We start from the raw sequence: 22,576 nt of genomic DNA on the forward strand, positions 1-22,576 counted from the left end.
ATATATATATACAATGGAATATTATGCGCCATCAAAAAAAAAAGAAATCTTGCCATTTGCAATGACGTGGATGGAACTAGAGGGTATTATGCTAAGCAAAATAAGTCAATCAGAGAAAGACAAGTATCATATGATCTCACTGATATGAGGAATTTGAGAAACAAGACAGAGGATCATAGGGGAAGGGAGGGAAAAATGAAACAAGACGAAACCATAGAGGGAGACAAAGTATAAGAGACTCTTAATCTCAGGAAACAAACAGGATTGCTGGAGTGGAGTGAGGTGGGAGGGATGGGGTGGCTGGGTGATGGACATTGGGGAGGGTATGTGCTATGGTGAGTGCTGTGAATTGTGTAAGACTGATGAATCACAGACCTGTACCCCAGAAAAAAATAATACATTGTATGTTAATTTAAAAAAATGGGTCATTTCCAGACATTATTTCTTCATGTATCAGTTCTGTCTCTTACTCTCTCTCTTCCCTCCTGGGACTCTGATTACAATTATGTTGGTTGCTCTCCACAAGATATCCATTTCAACCAACAACATCACTGGGCATAGGTCTTCAACCCACTGCTCCAAATTGTGTGAAGCTTCTGTGGCAGCAGAATCACTGCACTGATTAAGCTGAAGGAGTGGAGTAGGGAAGAGCTTAGGTAAGTTTTAGGAGCAGCCCTAAGCAAGAATGCCTCAAACTTCATAGTTTTTCATGCATTAATACTTCTCGGTTTGTTGATGCCTTTGGTCAATTTCCAGAGTGCTGAAATGATTTTTTGTCAATTTGTCCAGCTTTATAGTTGCTTTTGGGGGTTGGTGGATAGAAAATTTGACAAGCTCCTCACTCAGACATAGACAAAAAGATTTTCTCTCTAATATTTTCCATATATATTTAAAATTATGATTATATATTTTTTAAAAGTTGTGATCACATTGAATATAATTTTATATCCTGATTTTTTATTTAATAGACTATCACATACATCCTCTCATGTTTTTAAAATTTTCATAAGGATAATTTTTAATATATGCACAATATTCTCCAACCATATGGATATAATAAAAGTAACAAAGATGTCTGTGTGTCAACTATTCCCCATAGTGCTTTACATATTTTACCTCATTTAATATGTAAAACAACTCTAGGAAATGAGCATTGTCTTCATTTTATTGACAAATAAACTAAAGTTGAGAGAAACTTAGTCATTTGCCTGAAGTCACCCAGCTAGTGAATGGCAGTTCCAGAATTCAAACTAGAGGCTGACTGACATCAAGGCCTATAACCTTTCAATGATGATATACTGTTTCCCTCAGATTCCTAAGAATATGTTCATGTAGTAAAATTTGGATACAATTCTACTTATTCCCTTAAAATAGATTCCTAGAAGTAGGAATACTATGGGAAAAGATTTAAGTATTCTAAGCTTCTTAACACATACTGACAATTTTTTTTTTTTTTTTTGCAGTTTGTACTAATTTACACTTCTAGTAGTGAATGAGAGCTGTTGTTTTACTACACCTTTGCCACCAACGGGCATTATCATATATTTTTTAAAGGTTTTATTTATTTATTTGACAGAGAGACACAGCAAGAGAGGGAACACAAGCCGGGGGAGTGGGAGAGGGAGAAGCAGGCTCCCCATCGAGCAGAGAGCCTGATGCGGGGCTTGATCCCAGGACCCTGGGATCATGACCTGAGCCGAAGTCAGATGCTTAACAACTGAGCCACCCAGGCACCCCCATTATCATATTTTAAAGAATTGTCTAATTTTACAGGTAAAATGATATTTTATTATTATTTTAATTTGCAATTTTTTGATTATAGATAAGGCCAAACATTTCTTCTTTTATTTATTCACCATTGACATTTCTTCTTTTGTGATCTGCTATTTCATGTACTTTGCCCTTTAAAAAAAAATCGGTGTGTTTTTCTTATTAGTTTGATAAAGTTTATATTTTGGTATACTAGGATGTTAAATATAGCACCTTGCAGTCATTCTGTCATTGAACCTTAAAAACTTTCATTTTGTTGCATGTATCAATAGTTCATTCCTTTTTTACTACTGAGTAGTATTTCATTATATAGATATACAACAAAATTTGTTTTTCTGTTCACCAGTTGATGGAGATTTAGGTTGTTTCCAGGTTTTGACATTTCATTTCTTGTTTATATTTATTTTATATTTATAAAGCTTGATTAGTTTATATTTTAGGAATAATAGCCATCTTTCAGATATGTATCCAAATATTCCCCCCAGTTTTTCGGTTACATTGTAATTTTGTTTATGATGGCTTCTTCTACATATAGAAGCTATTCACTTTTTAGTAATCTCAATCTTTTATATCTTTCATTGCTTTCAAGCCTAGAAAGTCTTCCCAGAATTCGTATCTTTTAATTAATAGCCACTTCAACTTTCATATTCTTCACATTTAACTATTCTAATAAACTCTTTCGGAATTTATTTTGATCTATGCTATATGTAACATTTTGGCATTCTTTTTGTCCATTTAACTATTTATAAAACATTAACAATTTAATGGACACAAATTTATCATTTTTATTTATAATAATTTACTAAACCTTTATTATTAGACATTTAAACTTATTTTTAGTTTTTACTATTATAGATCCCAAAAAGTTTTTATGAATATGGAGTTTTTGATCCTATCAAATTATTTCCTTAAGATACCTCCTTATAAGTGTGATTTTTGATTAAAGGATACTTATATAGAAAGAATTTACTACTTAGCTGGTTTGTAAATAGATGATAGGTCTTTCATGACTCTATTATTGAAAAATAGCTGTCTTAATAATGATGAAAGACTAATGTTTTTTTTATTATTGTTATGTTTATTATAAAGACTCATTTTCTCCTAAGAAACAACATGGTAAAACTGACTTTTTGCTTGGGGGAAATATATATATATATTCTCTATTTATATGTAGACATATAGATAGGTAAAAAGATAGATGATTTTAACATTTTAACACCTGAAAATGGGAAGAACCCTATTGTAGCTCATTAATCAGCTCATGGATTTAAGTTTTTACATACTTAACACACTAGACTTCTTTCATTTCCTAAAGATTGTGTATCTGACTTTACTGAGTAAAATTGAAATATAATAAACTACATATTTAAAGTATACAATGTGATGAATTTTGACACATGTATACACATGTGAAACCATCACCACAGTCAAGATAACCAACATTTCCCTCATCCCTAATACTTTCCTCACGTTCTTTTATAATCCCTCCTTTGCTCTATTCCTGTTCCCAAGCAACCACTGGTCTGCTTTATGTCACTACAGACTATTTTCCTAGAATTCTATTTAAATGGAATCATACATTCTGTACTCTCTTTTATCTGGCTTCTTTCATTTAGCATAATGCATTTGAGATTCATCCATGTTGCATGTATTAATAGTTCATTCCTTTTTTACTACTGAGTAGTATTTCATTATATAGATATACAACAAAATTTGTTTTTCTGTTCACCGGTTGATGGAGATTTAGGTTGTTTCCAGTTTTGGACTTTTCATTATCCTCAAGTTTTTAAGGTTCAATGACAGAATGACTGCAAGGTGCTATATTTAACATCCTAGTATACCAACTGGTTCCAAATTTCAATCGCAAAGATGTGTATGCTAAAGATGTAAATAAACACATACATAAAGGATAAATTAGGATAATACCTTCTATATAATTTTTTCTTACCTTTTCATAGACTGTACTGTCTAGGTAAGGGTAAACATGAAAAGCTCCCCGAATTCTCTTCACACCTGGATACAGCAATGGGACCATATTAACATAAGCCACACCATGAAATGAAAGCTGACTTTCATCATCAGCCTAAAGGATTAAAACCAGAGAGCTGTTAGTGCTATAGAGCAATGTAGCATAAGGTATGGAGCTCTGACTTAGTCATTCAAAGACTTGGGCTTTAGGAATTAGCTATGCTACTTAACTTTGGCTTTGGGTCAGTTACATAGATATTTTGGATCTACATTTCTTTATATTCAAAATGGGTTTAATAATACCATGATCACTGAAATAATGCATATAAACAGTGTTAATGAATAGTAAAGACAGTAGTTAGATCAACACATACTCAAATTAATTGATAATATATGTATTCAACCAAAAAGTCAATTTCACCATGTTGCTTCTAAGGAAAAAGTGAAGCTTTGTAAAATAAAAACAACAACAATGGAAAAGAATCAGAAGCTGTGACTTTTAGCTTTAATTTATAGATTTTTATGAGTGAAAGGGACCTTACAAATCCTCCAGACCAGTGATGACAAATAGACTTTAACTTATGCCTAAATTCCAATAAATTGGTGGATTTGTTTCAGAGTACTGTATTGAGAAAGATTCTGTATCTTTATCTGAGTTCAGAAAGAAAGAGTGTTTTGATTAATCAGTAATATCTGCCATGGATGACAAGAATGAATGGTAGTCTCCCATCACGTATTTTCCATCTCTAATTTCATCTAAACTCCCATTACAAAGATGAGTAACATGTTAATTAATATAACAACATAATTTTTAATGGATGTATGGTTTGCCATAGAAAACTTTAATAGGGAAAAAATCAATTTAGCGAAAGAAATTACATTTAATCCCCACAAGATTAAAAATAATCTTTTTATTTCACATATTATAATAATTAGAAATTAGATTAAAAAGTCCTATGTTCGGGGCGCCTGGGTGGCTCAGTCAGTTGGGCGACTGCCTTCGGCTCAGGAGTCCCGGGATCGAGTCCCGCATCGGGCTCCCTGCTCGGCAGGGGGTCTGCTTCTCCCTCTGACCCTCCTCCCTCTCATGCTCTCTGTCTCTCGTTCTCTCTCGCAAATAAATAAATAAAATTAAAAAAAAAAAAGTCCTATGTTCATGTAATAATATTGTGTTGTTAAGGAAAGTTAGCCAATGTACATTATATATTACAAAGGGAGAAGTGATTACTAGTAGTAGTATTTTTATTATGCAAAAAACTCTATTTTAAAAGTCAATAAAATAATTTAGGTACTTGTTAAGTATCTGTGGTATACCATGAATCATGCTAGGTGCTGTGGAGGACACAAAGCAGTCTATGACAGGATTCCTACCCTCAAAGAATTTATGAACAAGCAGAAAAGACCAGACATGCACAAATAAAATAATAGAGAACATGTTCTAGGCTCACAAAACTAGATCTTTTCAGAATAATGTACATCAATGAATTCTATTACTCTAATTAGCAGACTAAAACATTATAAGTAGGATGTCTAAAAGAAATTCAGGAAAATGCATTAGGTTGAACCATATCGCCAATATTTAACTACTGTGCCCTATAAAAATGGCTATTTTGTGTGGTTTTATTGATGGTAAAACTATAATAAAGAGCTAAAGGGAAATAGGATATCTGGGAATAAAGTCTAAACAATTTTTAGTGGACAATGGGGAGCTAGGGTGACCAGTTATCTTGATTTGCCAGGGACAGGAGAGTTTCCTGGGACATGAGATTTTCAGTGCTAACACCAGGAAACTACTTGGCAAATCAGGTTAAGTTGGTCACTCTAGAGAGCAGCCACATCAGTTCACACACTCCGTTGGTATCAGAATTAGAAGCAGAATAAAAGGTTGGGTCTAGGGACGCCTGGGTGGCTCAGTCATTAAGCGTCTGCCTTTGGCTCAGGTCATGATTCCAGGGTCCTGGGATTGAGCCCCGCATCGGGCTCCCTGCTCCATGGGAAGCCTGCTTCTCCCTCTCCTGCTCCCCCTGCTTGTGTTCCCTCTCTCACTGTGTCTCTCTCTGTCAAATAAATAAATAAAATCTTTTAAAAAAATAAAAGGTTGGGTCTAACCAGACATTTCTTATATAAATATTTTTAGGCAAACAAATTAACCTTATCAAATTTTGCAGCTTTCCCTTTGGGTGCAGTAGTCAGAGGAACTCTTGTGATCTCTACAGGCCAAAATCGACAATCAGCAATTCGCTTCTGAAAACTGCAAATCAAAATCAGTCCATTAACATTATATACAAAAATGAGGTTAGTGTAATTTAAAGGGAAGTATTCTTCTCCTTTAAAAAGTAATGGAGGGGTGCCTGGGTGGTGCAGTCAGCTAGGCAACCAACTCTTGGTTTGGGCTCAGGTCCTGATCTTGGGCTTCTGGGACTGATCCCTCCACGAATGAGCCCCGCATGGGGCTCAGGGCTCAGTGTGGAGCCTGCTTGGGAGACTCTCTCTTCTGCTGCTCCCTCTGTCCCTCCCCCCCCCGCGCCCCCTCACTCTCTTTCTCTCCCTCTCTCTCAAAATGAATAACTCTTTAAAAAAGTAATGGAATAGGCACACATATATAAATATTTTTATTAGGTAGGTGGGTTTTTTAAACCTTTCCAAATCTATAAATTCCAAAATAATTCTACTATGCTGCTAGCAGAGGGAAACTATACTTTTTTTTTTTTTTTGGCAATATGAAGCAAAAGCCTTAAAATGGTCATAATCTTTGACCCAGAAATTCCACTTCTAGTGATTTATTCTAAAGAAATAATCACACAAGTATGCAAATAGTATAACATATATTTATTTCTCCTGTGGAAATAAAGTAGGACTTAGAGTGTCAGCTCTGACACGTAAAGTGTTTAGAAGTTGTTGCTCCTGTTCTTAGAACAAAAACAACAACAAAAAAACCCCAATCAAACTGAAAAATCAATGACCTTTCTTAGATCCATCTAAGAATTAAGTTCGTGGGGCCAATTACCACCCTGAAATTTGGAGATACACGGAAGTATAGAGAATCACGGCTGAGATCAGCTTACAGGTAGGAAAAAGTAACAGAGCCAGTAACTGGTGGAAACACTTTAATGGTAATTTTGACAAATTGCTGGAGGCTGGATTAGCCAGAGTTATAGACTGCTGGAAGCCCAGTCTTACGAGAGCCCCATAGTTTTATGGTTTTAAAGCAAGGGGCCCCATCAAATATTCATGGTGAAGATATGAGAAAAATCCTCTTAGGCAGAAAGAAGGGAAAAGTAACCATTTTGAAATATGCCTGGAGTGTTATCCATAACAAAAGCCTACTCTTGGGGCGCCTGGGTGGCTCAGATGTTAAGCGTCTGCCTTCATCTCTGGTCATGATCCCAGCGTCCTGGGATGGAGCCCCACATTGGGCTCCTGGCTCAGCGGGGAGCTAGCTTCTCCCTCTCCCTCTGTCTCTCCCCCTGCTCCTGCTCTCTCTCTCTCTCTCTCTGTCTCTGTATCTCTGTGTCTCAAATGAATAAATAAAATCTTAAAAAAAAAAAAAGTACTAAAAAAAAAAGCCTACTCTTTAAGGGAAACTACTTTACCAGAGCCTTATCTGACCCAGGGGAAGGGCAATTAGACAACTCCAGCTCTGTTTAGCCTTCCTGTCTCACATAACAAGTAAAAAATGTTGTTAAACACTTCTGAAGGTCACAGCCCAGGGAGTCAATCCATTAAAATACTGAGATTTAACCAAAGGATTATAAAACACTTCCCCTTCCCAACACCTTCCCACCATATCAACAAGGTTCCAGTATAGTAACAGTGGATTATAACAGAGAGACTGCAAAACATAGACCCTACCCAAGAAAAGTTCTTAGGCAAACCCAAACACAACAGGGGAAGAGCAAAAAAGGAAACTGAAGCCTCTAGCACCTACATATATAGCAAACATTAAACACAGCCCAGCTCCTAGCCAGATTAACAGAAAACTTCACACTAAAAACCCTAATCACCTCACTTCTTATTACTCAATACATAATGTCCAACTTTCAATAAAAAATTACAAGGAATAGTAAAAGGCAAGAAAAAAATACAAAAGAGACACAACACAAGAACTAGACTCAGATATGACACATATTTTGAAATGATCATATAGGGAATTTAAAATAACTATGATTAATATGTTAAGAACTCTAATGGAAAAAGCAGACAACCTGCAGATAATGTAATAGGGAGATGGAAATGTAAAGAAAGAGATGGAAATTTTTCTTATTTTTAACTGATCAAATAGATAACTGTTCAAAGTAATAATAGCAATAATGTATCCTTAACAAAATATCAGCAAGTCAAAGCCAAGAATGTATATTTATATTATGCACCACAGTCATGTGGGGAACCAGAAGTACATAGGAATTTTCTGAAATATCTGCTCAATTTTTCTGTAATTCTAACATTGTTCTTAAAAATAGTCTAGCCTGGTGGTGGGTATTAAGGAGGGCACGTATTGCAATGAGCACTGGGTGTTAAACGCAAATAATGAATCATGCAACACTACATCAAAATCTAATGAAGTACTGTATGGTGACTAACATAACATAATAAAAAAAATAGTCTATGAATTGAAAAAGAAAACCAGAGTTCCTCATTCAAATTATACATATATTGATAATCCTCTATTTCTCATCCTCTTCCTAACCCCCAGGTAACAGAGACTGGGAGTTACCCAAACAATATCAAGTGCCCTGTTCTTCTTTAGCATCTAACTCCTGATTTAGTCTGAGTAACAATGTGTCTAACAAAAATATAATTCCCAGCTTCTTGTGCATCTAGAGATGGCTATTGAGATATAAACTGAGGTTGCAGATTCTAGGAAGGCTCTATAAGGGGGGCTAAGACGGCCAGCATGTGTCCTTTTTTATCCATAAACACTGCCCTCTCTTACAACTTTCTGTGAGGAATGTGAACATGCAGGATGGAGTTCCAACAGCCAGCTTGAACCATGAGACACCCTTGTGGATAGAAGGCACATGTTAAAAAAGGTAGAGCAAAAAGAAAGATGGAGCCTGGATACCTGATAACACTGGAGCTACCATACATGCAGCTCTGGACTTGTTTTATATGAAAAGAACTCAGAATCTACCTTCGTTAAGCCACCATCACTAAAAGACTCTGTTATTAGCAAATATGGTGAAAGAGATTCTCAGATCACCTTAACTCAAATATAGATAAAGTTAACAAAAGTAGTATTTCTTCCCACCTATAGTCTTTGGTGGTTAGACATATTCCCTTCCTCTTCCTACCTGACCACTGCAGGAGGATCGAGGTAGCAGCGACTTTCCAAGTCCCAAATAATCCTTTTCTTTATGCACTCTGCTTGGTTCCTAAATTCCCTGTCCTGTAAAATAGTAAGAAACTTTTGTTTTCTCAGTGTACTGTTGCTTCATCCTGCTCATTCTGTGGGGCATTCTTTTAATGGATTTGATCACAACACTTTTACTACTACTACTATTACTACTATGACTACTACTGTAACTACTACCACAGCTTAAATTTTAGGGTGCTTCACTATTAATAAAATACATAATATAAATTATTTTTATTCTTGCAACAATCCAGTACTAAGTTCCAAATATTCACTCATATAACCTCAATCATCTGGTTCTCAACCCTGGATGCATATTAGAATTATCTGAGCTTTTATTTTTCTATTTATTTAGTTTTAAAGATTTTATTTATTTATTTGTCAGAGAGAGAGAGAGCAAGCACAAGCAGGGGGAGAGGCAGACAGAGGGAGAAGCAAGCTCCCTGCTGAGCAGGGAGCCCGATGCAGGACTCAATCCCAGGACCCCGGGATCATGACCTGAGCCGAAGGCAGACGCTTAACTGACTGAGCCACTCAGGTGTCCCTATTTGGGAGCTTTTAAAAAAATCACTACCTGGACAGTGATATTTTGAAAGTAAATTCTTTTTTTTTTTTTAAAGATTTTTTATTTATTTATTTGACAGAGAGAGACACAGCGAGAGAGGGAACAGAAGCAGGGGGAGTGGGAGAGGGAGAAGCAGGCTTCCAGCTGAGTAGGGAGCCCAATGCGGGGCTCGATCCCAGGACCCTGGGATCATGACCTGAGCCGAAGGCAGACGCTTAATGACTGAGCCATCCAGGCGCCCCTGAAAGTAAATTCTTATGTAATTGATCTCAGTTAGGGCTTGGCCATTGTTATTGTTTTAAAAGCTTTCCAGGTGATTCAAATGAGCAACCAGGGTTGAGAACAATGATCTAAACTAAAAAATATATATATAATGAATTATTATTCAGCCATCAAAAAGAATTAAATCTTGCCATATGCAATGATGTGGATGGAGTTACAGTGTATTATGCTAAGTGAAATAAGTCAGAGAAAGCAAATACCATATGATTTCACTCAAATGTGGAATTTAAGAAATAAAACAGATGAACATGTGGGAAAAGAAAAAAAAGAGGGGGAGCAAAATATAAGGGACTCTTAACTATAGAGAACAAACTGAGGGTTGCTGGAGGGGAGGTGGGCAGGGGATGGGCTAGATGGGTGATGGGTGTTAAGGAGGACTCTTGTTGTGATGAGCACTGGGTGTTGTATGTAAGTGATGAAACTAAACAAAATTGTACTCCTGAAACTAATATTACACTGTATGTTAACTAACTAGAGTTTAAATAAAAATTTGAAACAGAAAAAAAATAAACCAAAATGTAATATAAAATCCAAATATGTAAAATAAAATACCTGATCTAAACAAAAATATAAATCAAAGAACAGGATGCATTTTCACTAATCACAATGATGAGAGAAGACACTGCACAATGTTTTCCAAATATTGCCTGACTTATTTCAACTATTTAAAATATTTAGTCAGATACTTAACATAATTCAACCATTTTCATTTTACAAATTATTTTTTTGAATGTTTCCACTAATGATTATTAACTCATTCAAGAAACAGTTGCAAGTGTGCTTGCAGCATTTTCTCTGCTCTTGACAAGTATAGGATGTAGAAAGAAAGAACAAAAGAAGAAATGAAGAATGAGGGAAGGAAGGAAGGAGGAAACAGAAAAGGAAGGAGGAAGAGAGGAATAAAAAGAAAAGGATAATTTCAACTGCCTAAACATCCACCAATAGGAGACTGGTTAAGTGAATTTAAGTATGTCCATATACAATGTCATGTCATACAGCAAGTGCAAAGAAAGAAAAAGAGTAAGAATGTTCTTTAGGTAGCAATGTGGAAAAATCACAAAGGTACACTAAAAAGCAAGTTGTAAAACAGTGAGTATGCCACCATTTCAGTAAAAACACAAACAATAGGGAAAGAATACATGTATGTATATATGTGTGTATATAAAGCAAAACTGACATTTTCCCCTGCTTTCAATATGATTAAGCACTTTATTTACTCAGTTAAAAACAAATAAACACTTAAAAAGAAAATAAACAATAAACAATAAACACTTTACACACTGAGATTAAAAAAAATAGTGTCTTCCTGACGGGTTCTAGTGTGAAAATAACAGGATTTTTGAATACTTCCTATAAATCTAGACTTCCTAAAGGAAAATAGTTTTATCCCTGACTTTTACTATGCTAATGTCTCTGAGTCAGTCTTTCTGAAATCTTACTCCTTTGCACTCTTTGCAAGGAAACTTCACTCTTCCAAATGTTTTTGTTTGTGAGTCTTCCTTTTTTCCTTTGAGTATATATATTTGCTTTTATATGCATGACCTATGACCATATTATTACCTACTCAAAAATAAATAAATCTGTGGCACCCGGGTGGCTCAGCTGGTTAAGCGTCTACCTTTAGCTCAGGTCATGATCCCAGGGTCCTGGGATCCAGCCCAGAGTAGGGCTCCCTGTTCAGTGGGGAGTCTGCCTGTCCCTCTCCCTCTACTCCTCCCCCTGCCCTGCTCGTGCTCTCCCTCCCTCTCTCTCTATCAAATAAATAAAATCTTTTAAAAATGAATAAATATATAAATTTAAAATAAAGAGTAAATTTGAATTTAATAAATTATTTTGTTCGTTGAACTTAAGAAGTCAGGAGACATTTTCATCAAAATTAGATAATTGTTTTATTTTAACAAGTAACAAATATATATAAATATATTTTATGTATTATATATAATAACATTAATTATATTATGTTATCAATAAATATATAATATAAAAACATTTAAAAAGTGTTTTAGCATCTGTCTCTGCATTTAGTTTATCACCAAAAAACTGCATAATTCTCTCACCTCTGGGCGGTTGAGTTCTCCTTCTTCTTCCTCATAGGGCCCACCAATGATGAAAGCATCAGGAATGTTATTAGCTCCTGGAGCCAGAATGTTGGCAATTGGCCATTTTTTGGGCCTGGGAACAGGTTCTCTTTCCCCTCCAAGCTTTAGAGTTCCATTCTTGAACAAAATGGGAGAGTCTTTCTACAGAATATCATACATCAGGAAATTTTGTAAAAGACTTCAAAATGAACAAAAAAGATTACTGAAGTATCTTTTCAATGTAATGTTGGGTGTTGTCTAACAGACCATTCTTTCTGTGATTATCTGATTCTACAGAGGAGCCTGTGCCCTTCATTGTCTTTGTGCTATTTTATAATTTTTAATTTATAAAAAGTTGATAATAATGCAAAGAATTCTTGTCCATAGATATACAAATATATTTTGTTCAGTGGAGATGTAATTGATTATTGCCATGTGGCTGATGATGAGTTTAGAATTATTGGCAGATTCATTTCAACATTCCTGATTGCTTATATATGGGTTACTTCTTCAGATTCTCCTTTGAACCCTTTTTGGTTTAAATCCTTTTTGTTATTTTATATCTATATGAGAGTTATGATATACCTGTTTAAAAATTACCTTTTTAAAAACAAACTTAAATCTGACAAAGGGTTAGCAATATAGGCACTTTCCTACCTATAATTTATCTAAAATATACTTGCAATAGAAAATTGATAAAGATATAAATAGGCAAATTATAGAAAGGGAAATTAGATAATCCACCATTTAAATAACAACGTGCTAGATAGTCTTAATAATTGCAATGAACATTAAAACAATGAGATATCATTTTAAACCACAGATTGGCAAAATCTGTCTGAAAATAACAAGCATTGGCAATATTGTGAAGGGAATGATATTCTTATACATAGTTGATGGAAATATAAATTGGTATAACTATGGAAAGCCATTTTGCAGTCTCCAGTAAATTTAAAATTGTCATACCCTATAATTCAACACTTCTAGTTGTTTGGGTTAGCTAAAAAACTTCTGTGAAGGAGAGGCATTTCTGGAATGGCAGAGTAAAGACCGCTGAAAAGCTGCTCCTCCATAACAACAAGAATAGTGGCAAAAATTGTCAAAATAAAGGATGCCAAGACCACTCAATGGAGAAAGGACAGTCTTTTCTTTCTTTCTTTTTTAAAAGATTTTATTTATTTATTTGACAGAGAAAAAGAGAGAGAGAAAGCACAAGCAGGTGGAGTGGCGGGCAGAGGGAGAGGGAGAAGCAGGCTCCCCACTGAGCAAGGAGCCCAATGTGGGGCTCAATCCCAGGATGCTGGGATCATGACCTGAGCTGAAGGCAGACACTTAACCGACTGAGCCACCCAGGCGCCCTGGACAATCTTTTCAATAAATGATGCAGAAAACTAATTATCCAGGGTGCCTGGGTGGCTCAGTCGTTAAGTGTCTGCCTTTGGCTCAGGTCATGATCCCAGGGTCCTGGGATCGAGCCCCACATCGGGCTCCCTGATCCGCGGGAAGCCTGCTTCTCCCTCTCCCATTCCACCTGCTTGTATTCCCTCTCTTGCTGTGTCTCTCTCTGTCAAATAAATAAATAAAATCTTAAAAAAAAAACAACTAATTATCCACATGCAAAAAAATCAAGTTTTACCCTTACCTTAAACCACATACAAAAATTAACTCAAAATGAATCAAAGGCCTAAACATAAGAACTAAAATTATAAAACTCTTAGAAGAAAACTCGGGAAAAACTTCATGGTATTGGATTAAGCAATGATTTCTTGGTTATGACACCAAGGACACAGACACAAAAGAAAGAAATAGATAGATTGGACTTCATTAAAATTAAAAAATTTTGTGCAGCAAAATATACTAACAACAAAGTAAAAAATGGGAGAAAATATTTGCAAATCACATATCTGATAAGGGATTAATAGCTAGAATCTATAAAGTACTCTTAAAACTCAACAACAAAAAACAACCTGATTCAAAAATGGGCAAAGAACTTGAATAAACATTTCCCCAAAAGAAAATATACAAATGCGGGCGCCTGGGTGGCTCAGTCATTAAGCCTCTGCCTTCAGCTCAGGTCATGATCCCAGGGTTCTGGGATCGAGCCCCGCGTCGGGCTCCCTGCTCTGCGGGAAGCATGCTTCTCCCTCTCCCACTCCCCCTGCTTGTGTTCCCTCTCTCACTGTGTCTCTCTCTGTCAAATAAATAAATAAAATCTTTAAAAAGTATATATATATACAAATGGCAATATAAGCATGGAAAAAGATGTTCAACGTCATCAGTCATTAGGGAAATGCAAATCTAAAACACAAGAAGATGCCACTTTACACCTATTAGAATGGGTATTATCACAAAACAAAACAAAACAAAAAAATAATAAATATGGACAAGGATATGGAGAAATTGGAACCCTTTATACTGCTGGTGGGAATGTAAATGGTGAAGAGGAATTGGAGGGTTCCTACTGAAATGTAGATGGCAATAAAACAGATGGCAGTATTAACTAATTATACCTTTTTAGCAAACAATTTGGAAATCTCTATCAAGAGCCTCAAAAAATCCAACACAATCATTCCATAGAAATGTTGACTAAGAGGGGTGCCGGGGTGGGTCGGTTGAGCATCTGACTCTTGATTTTGGCTCAGGTCATGATCTCAGGGTCATGGGATCCAGCAGTGTGTGTCAGGCTCTGCAGTCAGCAGGGACTCTGCTTGAAATTCTCTCTCCATTTCCCTCTGCCCCTCTGCCCCTCTGCCCTACGCACCTGCACTCTCTCTCCCCCCATCAAAATAAATAAATAATCTTAAAAAAAAAAAAGAAATTTGGACTAAGAAAATAACCTGAAATTAAGAGAAAGTTTTATACAATTAAGCACACAAATCCCCAAAATACACGCATAAAAGTAATATATAGAAACACATTAAAAATAGTCAATTTTAAAATGCTTTACATATTTTCCACCATAAATATGTATTTATTGACATAAATTATATGTAATATATACTATTATGTATATGTAAACTATAGATATCTACATATAAAACAGAAGTAAACTTTATTTTTTTTAACCTAAAGAAAATCTCAGTCATTAATAGAGAGCTTGCTTTGAATGAAATCTTAGCAGGTGAGGAAGAGATGACCATATGAGTGTTTAAATCTATATAAATATCTGGTTGTAGGGCTTTACCTCTCCAACTGATGGAACTTGCATACCAACCATGTAGTTCTGCATAGGCCCTACTGGAATGAAAGATTCAGGCACAGAGTAGGCAGCCTCCAATGTGACTTTCAGTAGATTGCCTCCTAAGATCTGTGCTGTGGTCAATAAGGGTTCTGCCACAAATACTTTAACTTCAAGACTGCACTGCTGGAAAAGAATAAAATTATGCAGCATTTTGAGAATGCCAGAGGCCTTCCCACCCCCTTTTTTCATTATCTTATTTGAATCTCATATCACTGTTCAAGGTAAGAAGGTCAAGTTTAATTATTTCCATATAGAGGATTCAAATAACTTTCTCTAAGTCTCATGCGTTAGAACTATAGCTGAGATGAGAATCTTATTCCTAAGCTAGAGGCCTTTCCCCTCTACCATACTGAGGTCACATATGTATACAAATACATATAAAAGAGGAATTGGAAGGTCCTATACTGAAATGTTAATAGTAGTTTCACATGAGTGACATTGGGTTGCTTTTTTTGCCAGTTTATATTCTGTGACTATCTTTGTAATTTAAATGTAGTACTTTTTAAAAATTAGACTCCACCAAAAAATTGCTAGAACTGATACAGGAATTCAGTAAACTCACAGGATATAAAATCAGTGCACAGAAGTCTATTGCATTTCCATACACCAATAATGAAGCAGCAGAAAGAGAAATCAAGGAATCAATCCCATGTACAATTGCACCAAAAACTATAAGATACCTAGGAATAAACCTAATCGAAGAGGTAAAAGATCTGTACTCTGAAAACTATAGAGTGCTTTTGAAAGAAATTGAGGAAGGCACAAAGAAATGGAAAAACATTCCATGCTCATGGATTGGAAGAACAAATATTGTTAAAATGTCTATACTACCCAAAGCAATCTACACATTCAATGCAATCCCTATCAAAATAACACCAGCATTATTCACAGAGCTGGAAAAAACAATCCTAAAATTTGTATGGAACCAGAAAATACCCCAAATAGCCAAAGTAATGTTGAAAAGGAAAACCAAAGCTGGACACATCAGAGTTCTGGACGTCAAAGCTGTATTATAAAGCTGTAATCATCAAGACAGTATGGCACTGGCACAAAAACAGACACATAGATCAATGGAACAGAACAGAGAACCCAGAAATGGACCCTCAGCTATATGGCAGGAAAGAATATACAATGGAAAAAAGACAGTCTCTTCAACAAATGGCATTGGGAAAATTGGACAGCCACATGCAAAAGAACAAAACTGGACCACTTTCTTATACCATACAAAAAAATAAATTCAAATGGATGAAAAATCTAAATGTGAGACAGGGATGGATCCATCAAAATCCTAGAGGAGAACACAGGCAGCAACCTCTTTGACCTTGGTCACAGCAACTTCTTACTAGACATGTCTCCAGAAGCAAGAGAAACAAAAGCAGAAATGAACTATTGGGAGTTCATCAAGATAAAAAGCTTTTGCACAGCAAAGGAAATAATCAACAAAACTAAAAGGCAAACCTACAGAATGGAGAAGACATTTGCAAATGACATATCAGATAAAGGGCTAGTATCCAAAATCTATAAAGAATTTATCAAACCCAACACCCAAAGAACAAATAATCCAATCAAGAAATGGGCAGAATACATGAACAGACATTTCTCCAAAGAAGACATACAAATGGCTAAAAGACACATGAAAAAATGTTCAACATCACTTGGTAACAGAGAAATACAAATCAAAACCACAATGAGATAGATAACACCTCACACGAGTCAGAATGGCTAACATTAACAACTCAGGAAACAACCGATGTTGGTGAGGATGCAGAGAAAGGGGGATCCTTTTGCACTGTTGGTAGGAATGCAAACTGGTACAGCCACTCTGGAAAACAGTATGGAGGTTCCTCAAAAAGTTGAAAATAGAGCTACCCTATGACCCAGCAATCGCACTCCTAGGTATTTATCCAAAGGATACATAATGATTCCAGGTGGTACCTGCACCCCAATGTTCATAGCAGCAATGTCCACAATAGCCAAAATATGGAAAGAGCCCAGATGTCCATCAACTGATGAATGGATAAAGAAGATGTGAGATATATATATATATATATACATATATATATATACACATATATATAATGGAATATTACTTGGCCACCAAAAAGAATGAAATCTTGCCATTTGCAATGACGTGGATGGAGCTAGTGTATTATGCTAAGTGAAATAAGTCAGAGAAAGACAAACACCAAATGATTTCACTCACATGTGGAATTTAAAAAACAACACAGATGAACATGGGGAAGGGAAGGAAAAATAAAATAAGATAAAAACAGAGAGGGAGGCAAACCATAACATACTCTTAACTATAGGGAACAAACTGAGGGTTGCTGGAGGGGAGGTGGGTGGGGGGATGGGGTAACGGGTGATGGGCATTAAGGAGGGCACTTGATGTAATGAACACTGGGTATTATATGCAACTGATGAATCATTAAATTCTACCCCTGAAACTAATAATACACTATATGTTAACAACTTGAATTTAAGTAAAATCTAAAATAAATAAATAAATAAAATAAAATTTTAGGTTTTCTTACTAAATATTTGAAAATCATATTCTTTAATATATTTCCATTTTTCACAGATGAGAAAGTATTTCTTGACAGCATGAACAAGCTCAAAAAATGAGTTTTTTAGAAGAGCTACCAAGGATTCGATGTTAGTAATGTACCCAAGTAGGGCTATCAAGACAGCTCATGTTTTAATTAGAGAGGAGAAAAATAATTTGTTCATTTTTATTTTCTTAGAAATCACCATTAGTAAGAATAATTAATATTATTGTTAAAGAATTACACATTCTACTGGGGCGCCTGGGTGGCTCAGTCAGTTGAGTGTCTGACTCTGGGTTTCTGCTCAGATCATGATCTCAGGCTCCTGAGATCAAGCCCCACTTTGGGCTCCACATTTAGCGGGAAGTCTGCTTGAGATTCTCTCTTTCCTTCTCCTTCTGCTCCTCCCCCTGCTTGCACACATGCATGCTCTATCTCTCTCTAAAATAATCCTTAAGGAAAAAAAGAATTACATATTCTACAATGAGAAATTTCCAAGTTATGTCTCCAATAGAAATTCTCAGAAACAATGCTGTAAATGGTGTTCAGATAGCCTGCTAGTTCATGAGATGTACATATCATATGTGGATATGTTGTTTATTTGTATTAACAAAATGTAGAACATCACTCTACTAGGTAAATCTTAAAAAAGTAAAGTTGAAATGTAATTTCAAAAAACAAAAAACAAAAAAGGGGCCCCTAGGTGGCTCAGATGGTTAAGTGTCTGCCTTCAGCTCAGGTCATGATCCCAGCGTCCTGGGATCAAGCCCCATATCAGGTTCCTGGCTCAGCGGGGAACCTCTTCTCCCTCTCCCTCTGCCTCTCCCCCTGCTCACGCTCGCTCTCTCTGTATCTCTGTGTCTCACATGAATAAATAAAATCTTTAATAAAAAATAAAAATATAAAAAAAAAGAACTTTGTAATGACCTTGGGGGGAAAAAAAGAAATTCTGATTTGGCAAATGTGCTTTTATTTGTATTTTTTTTTTTTTTCTGGAAAAACCCCGACTCTTTTAATTTTTCTCCTTGCCTGGCACGGCCCAGACCTGAGACATCTGAGCTTTACAAACACGATACAAATGTCAGCTCCTGGGGCCCTCAAACCATGGGGTTAAGTGCAGGCAGGGGAGGCCCCTTCCTGAAACTCCTTAAAGTACATCCACAGACTGGCCCCCATGTGGCCCTGAAGTTGGCCCATCAGCACACTGACAAGTTCATGGGCTGACAGGCATGGAGGGTGGGAAATGTGCTTTTTAATAAGAAAATATTTTTTCTTTTTCTTCTTTTTTTTAAAGATTTTATTTATTTATTTGACAGAGAGAGAGGGGGAGCGAGCACACAAGCGGGGGGAACAGCAGATGGAGAGAAGCAGGCTTTCCGCTGAGCAGGGAGCCCCATGTGGGTCTCCATCCCAGGACCCTGCAATCATGACCCGAACCAAAGGCAGATGCTTAACAGACTGAGCCACCCAAGCACCCCAAGAAAATATTTTTTCAAATATATATGTATATACCCATATATATACAGATATAAGTATAGATATAGATATATATGTATGTATCTAACATTCACACACAGGATACAATAGAAAGAAGCTTTAAAATGTATATTGGTTAGAACAATACAAAGATTAGCATGTCTCCTACACAAGGATGACACAAATTCATGAAGCATTCGATATAAAAAATAAATAAAATAAAATATGTATTGGTTGCTAATTATATGCCAGGCACTTTACCACAGCACTAGGAATATAATGATAAAGGAGACATGACCCCTTTTATTATGGGATTCATATTGTAATTCCATGATTTATGATAAATCCTATAATAGAGACCTATATAAAATTCCCTAGTCAAGGAGCACCAAAGAGGAAGTGAATAATTAATTATTGGGGTGGGGAGGAGAGATGGTGATGCCTAAATTGACTTCTATAAAATAAATTACTAAAATTTTGCAATTTAGATAAGCAGAGAAAGGAAAGAAAATAATTCTGAACTAAAAGAAGAGTTTATGTAAAAGAGGATTGAAACAGCATGGTGTATTTTGTTCAGGTGTAAGTAGTTCAGGATTTTAGAATATAAAGCGTAAGAAGGGGAGTCTGGGAGATGATATTGAACAAGTGGCAGGTTCCTATTATAAAAGCCGTTGCATGCCTGCTAAGGAATCTGGACCTTAACATGTAAGAAGTAGGGGAATCCATGAACTACATAGTACTGAACAGGGGATGAGATGTGATCCTATTTACTTCTAAGTCACCCGACAAGAGTGAGAAGGTGGAACTGGAGGGAGGTAAGAGCAGTTATAAGGCTACTTGTAATGTTCCAATGAGAGGTTATAAGGCAATAAAGAGTAGGAATAAAGCTAAGAAAAGAGGCACTTAGGAGATATAAAAGGCTGGATTTGCTGAAAGGCAGATTTGGGGACTGGTTGTATTTAGGGTCCAAGGAAGCACTCATACTGGTGACTGTTAAATAATGAATAATCTCCCCCCGCAACCCAGGAATATGAACACAGACTAAGAAGAAAAGGTGGCCAAGGTTAGAACCTTCACACTTAAGACATGGGCAGAGGAAAGAGGTCTGGTGCAGGAACCTGAGAAGGTACAGTCAGTGAGCAGGAAGTGAGAACACCAAAGGGAAGAAGATTTTAAGAAAGAGAGGCATTGAAGAATGTGACACCTCTGACCAGTATGTCTCTGGAAAGATAAGTAAAATGTCCCGAAGTTTTCTAATTTGTATCACTCAATCAAGACAGGAAATACTTGAAGATGAATTGGAAACTCTTTTCCAAGGACAGGTTTATGTCCTACTCTTTGAGTCTTGAGAATAATCAGTGTAGATGCTTAAATATAAAATTAGTGAGAACTCTCAAGTGAATGGAAATTAAGTGTGATATATTCTTTTCATTGAATGTGTAAAACAAGCAAACACAGAAATACTATGAACAAACATCCTAAGGACTAATAATCCATTTGACTAATTTTTCTTCTAAAGATATGTAAGGAAAATCAACATAAGTACATATAAGTATATAAGCAGGGAGACTGGACCAATGAAGGCAGACTGAGCAAAGATATATACCTCTTTCTAGCACAAGTCACATAGAATTACAGAAAGATACTAAATTATATCTTTACCTCCAATAAAAGAATAATGCTATAACATCCCTGGAAAATAAGAATTGCTATCAGTGGACTACATATTTATAGGAATCCTAGAAAGACAGAAAGCAAATTAAATCAGATCTTAAAACAAAAAACCAAACAACCTAGAAAGAAAACAACCACAGCCTAAAATAAGAGAGAGAGGACCACAGCAGACACAGGAGTGGACTATGGCAGCTCCAAGGTCAAAATCAACAAGAAGCAGGAATGGACCCACAGCAGTGGTTAATTAGGGAACTGCAATCGGAATAATTGGGTCATTTGGGCCCTTTTCTCTCTTTCACTTTTGCAAAACAGAAGGCAGCTGTGGTATCTGCTGAAAGTGAGTGTACTTGCACCAGAGTGGCAAAAGTAAAGACCCAAGAAGCTACCGATCCCCAGGAAGAATGGAAAACACAGGCCAGAAGACAAACCAGACTAGCACAGCCTACCAATTCAGGCTTAATATGCCAGAAAGTGTGGTAGGTGCATTCACGTGTTATTCAATTTAATCCATCAGGACCTTTCCTTGGTTAAGCTTTCTCTACGTGTACCCCTGGGCAAAGTAACCAATAACTAACTACTCTGTGCCCACATGCTCCACTCCCTTATTTAATCACACTGATTATGACCCATGACGTGTAGATTATGGGCTCCTAAAGTAGGACTCTGATTTATTTATCTTTGTTTCCCAGAACTTAGCATTCTGTGTGCTTGTGAAAAGAATACACCTGATGAACTGGACTCAACTGAATCAAATCTTTATAACAAACAGACTTGGTAGACAACGGCAGGCTGAAAGTGGAGCTTTAGAACTCTGATTACCTTTACACTTGACCGAACAAGTTCTAAAGGAGAGCCTGGCACAGGGTGCAAGGGGACCATCATTTCAAATGAACTCTCTCCTGCAAAAAGAAAGCAAATCAAGCCATAGAAGGAAGGGTTAGGCAGAGATAAATGTGTTCATCTTTTTATCAAACCCCTCAAATTCACTAAGGCTGATTTTTGCACTTCTCTGGAGCTAAATTTTATGAGCTTTCCTATATCTGCTTTTGAGCAAAGCACACATCTGACCTTCCAGTAAAGGAAGAAGGTCCACCACAGCTTGACCAAGAATTGAAGTCTTCTCATCTTTCTGTTTCTTTTCCTTTGGTAAAACTTCAGTCATAGTTACTAGAAAAATCAAAACAAAGAAAATGAGAATATGTTTGGGTCATCCATCAGATAACCACAGTGCAGCAAACAAAGCATTGTCAAAGAAATTTAAGAGAAATTAACTTGAAACTTGAGAAGGCACCATTGTTAGTGACTTCTGGTGGAAAATACTGAACCACCTCAGTGACCTATTAAATTTTTGCATACATGTTATAGTAAAAAATAGACTTTACATCATAATCATGTACACACATATGTATAAAAGTAACTGATGTATATGATTAAAACAAAGTTCCACATAATATTCATACTTCCTAACTGGAAACCCTTAAGCATTTTGTATTCTATTTCATGTATAAGAAATCACTGGTCATGATCCTCTTCAATTTTAGGAATGACTAGAAAGTCGCAATCTGCAGTTTGAAATAATGTTCTAGATCTTTCCCATTTTGCCTAGGACTTAGTAGACCTTAG

The 22,576-nt window shown here is 36.1% G+C and overlaps 1 protein-coding gene across 2 annotated transcripts in view; it reads right to left on the reverse strand.

The window, feature by feature from the left end:
* CFAP70 (cilia and flagella associated protein 70) overlaps positions 1-22,576 on the reverse strand; it is a 118,632-nt gene that overhangs the window by 69,408 nt on the left and 26,648 nt on the right. Inside the window, exons 3-9 of one of the 2 annotated variants that reach the window (XM_021699559.1) lie at positions 22,022-22,120; positions 21,773-21,852; positions 15,201-15,380; positions 11,996-12,178; positions 9,030-9,124; positions 5,890-5,989; positions 3,719-3,853 (exon numbers count right to left, since the gene is read on the reverse strand). In XM_021699559.1, the coding sequence (XP_021555234.1) occupies positions 3,719-3,853; positions 5,890-5,989; positions 9,030-9,124; positions 11,996-12,178; positions 15,201-15,380; positions 21,773-21,852; positions 22,022-22,120 (872 nt within the window). The remainder of the gene's footprint in view (positions 1-3,718; positions 3,854-5,889; positions 5,990-9,029; positions 9,125-11,995; positions 12,179-15,200; positions 15,381-21,772; positions 21,853-22,021; positions 22,121-22,576) is intronic. The other variant, XM_021699560.1, reaches the window with a different exon arrangement.

Source organism: Neomonachus schauinslandi, chromosome 6, assembly GCF_002201575.2.
Source record: "Neomonachus schauinslandi chromosome 6, ASM220157v2, whole genome shotgun sequence".
Lineage (NCBI taxonomy): Eukaryota > Metazoa > Chordata > Mammalia > Carnivora > Phocidae > Neomonachus > Neomonachus schauinslandi.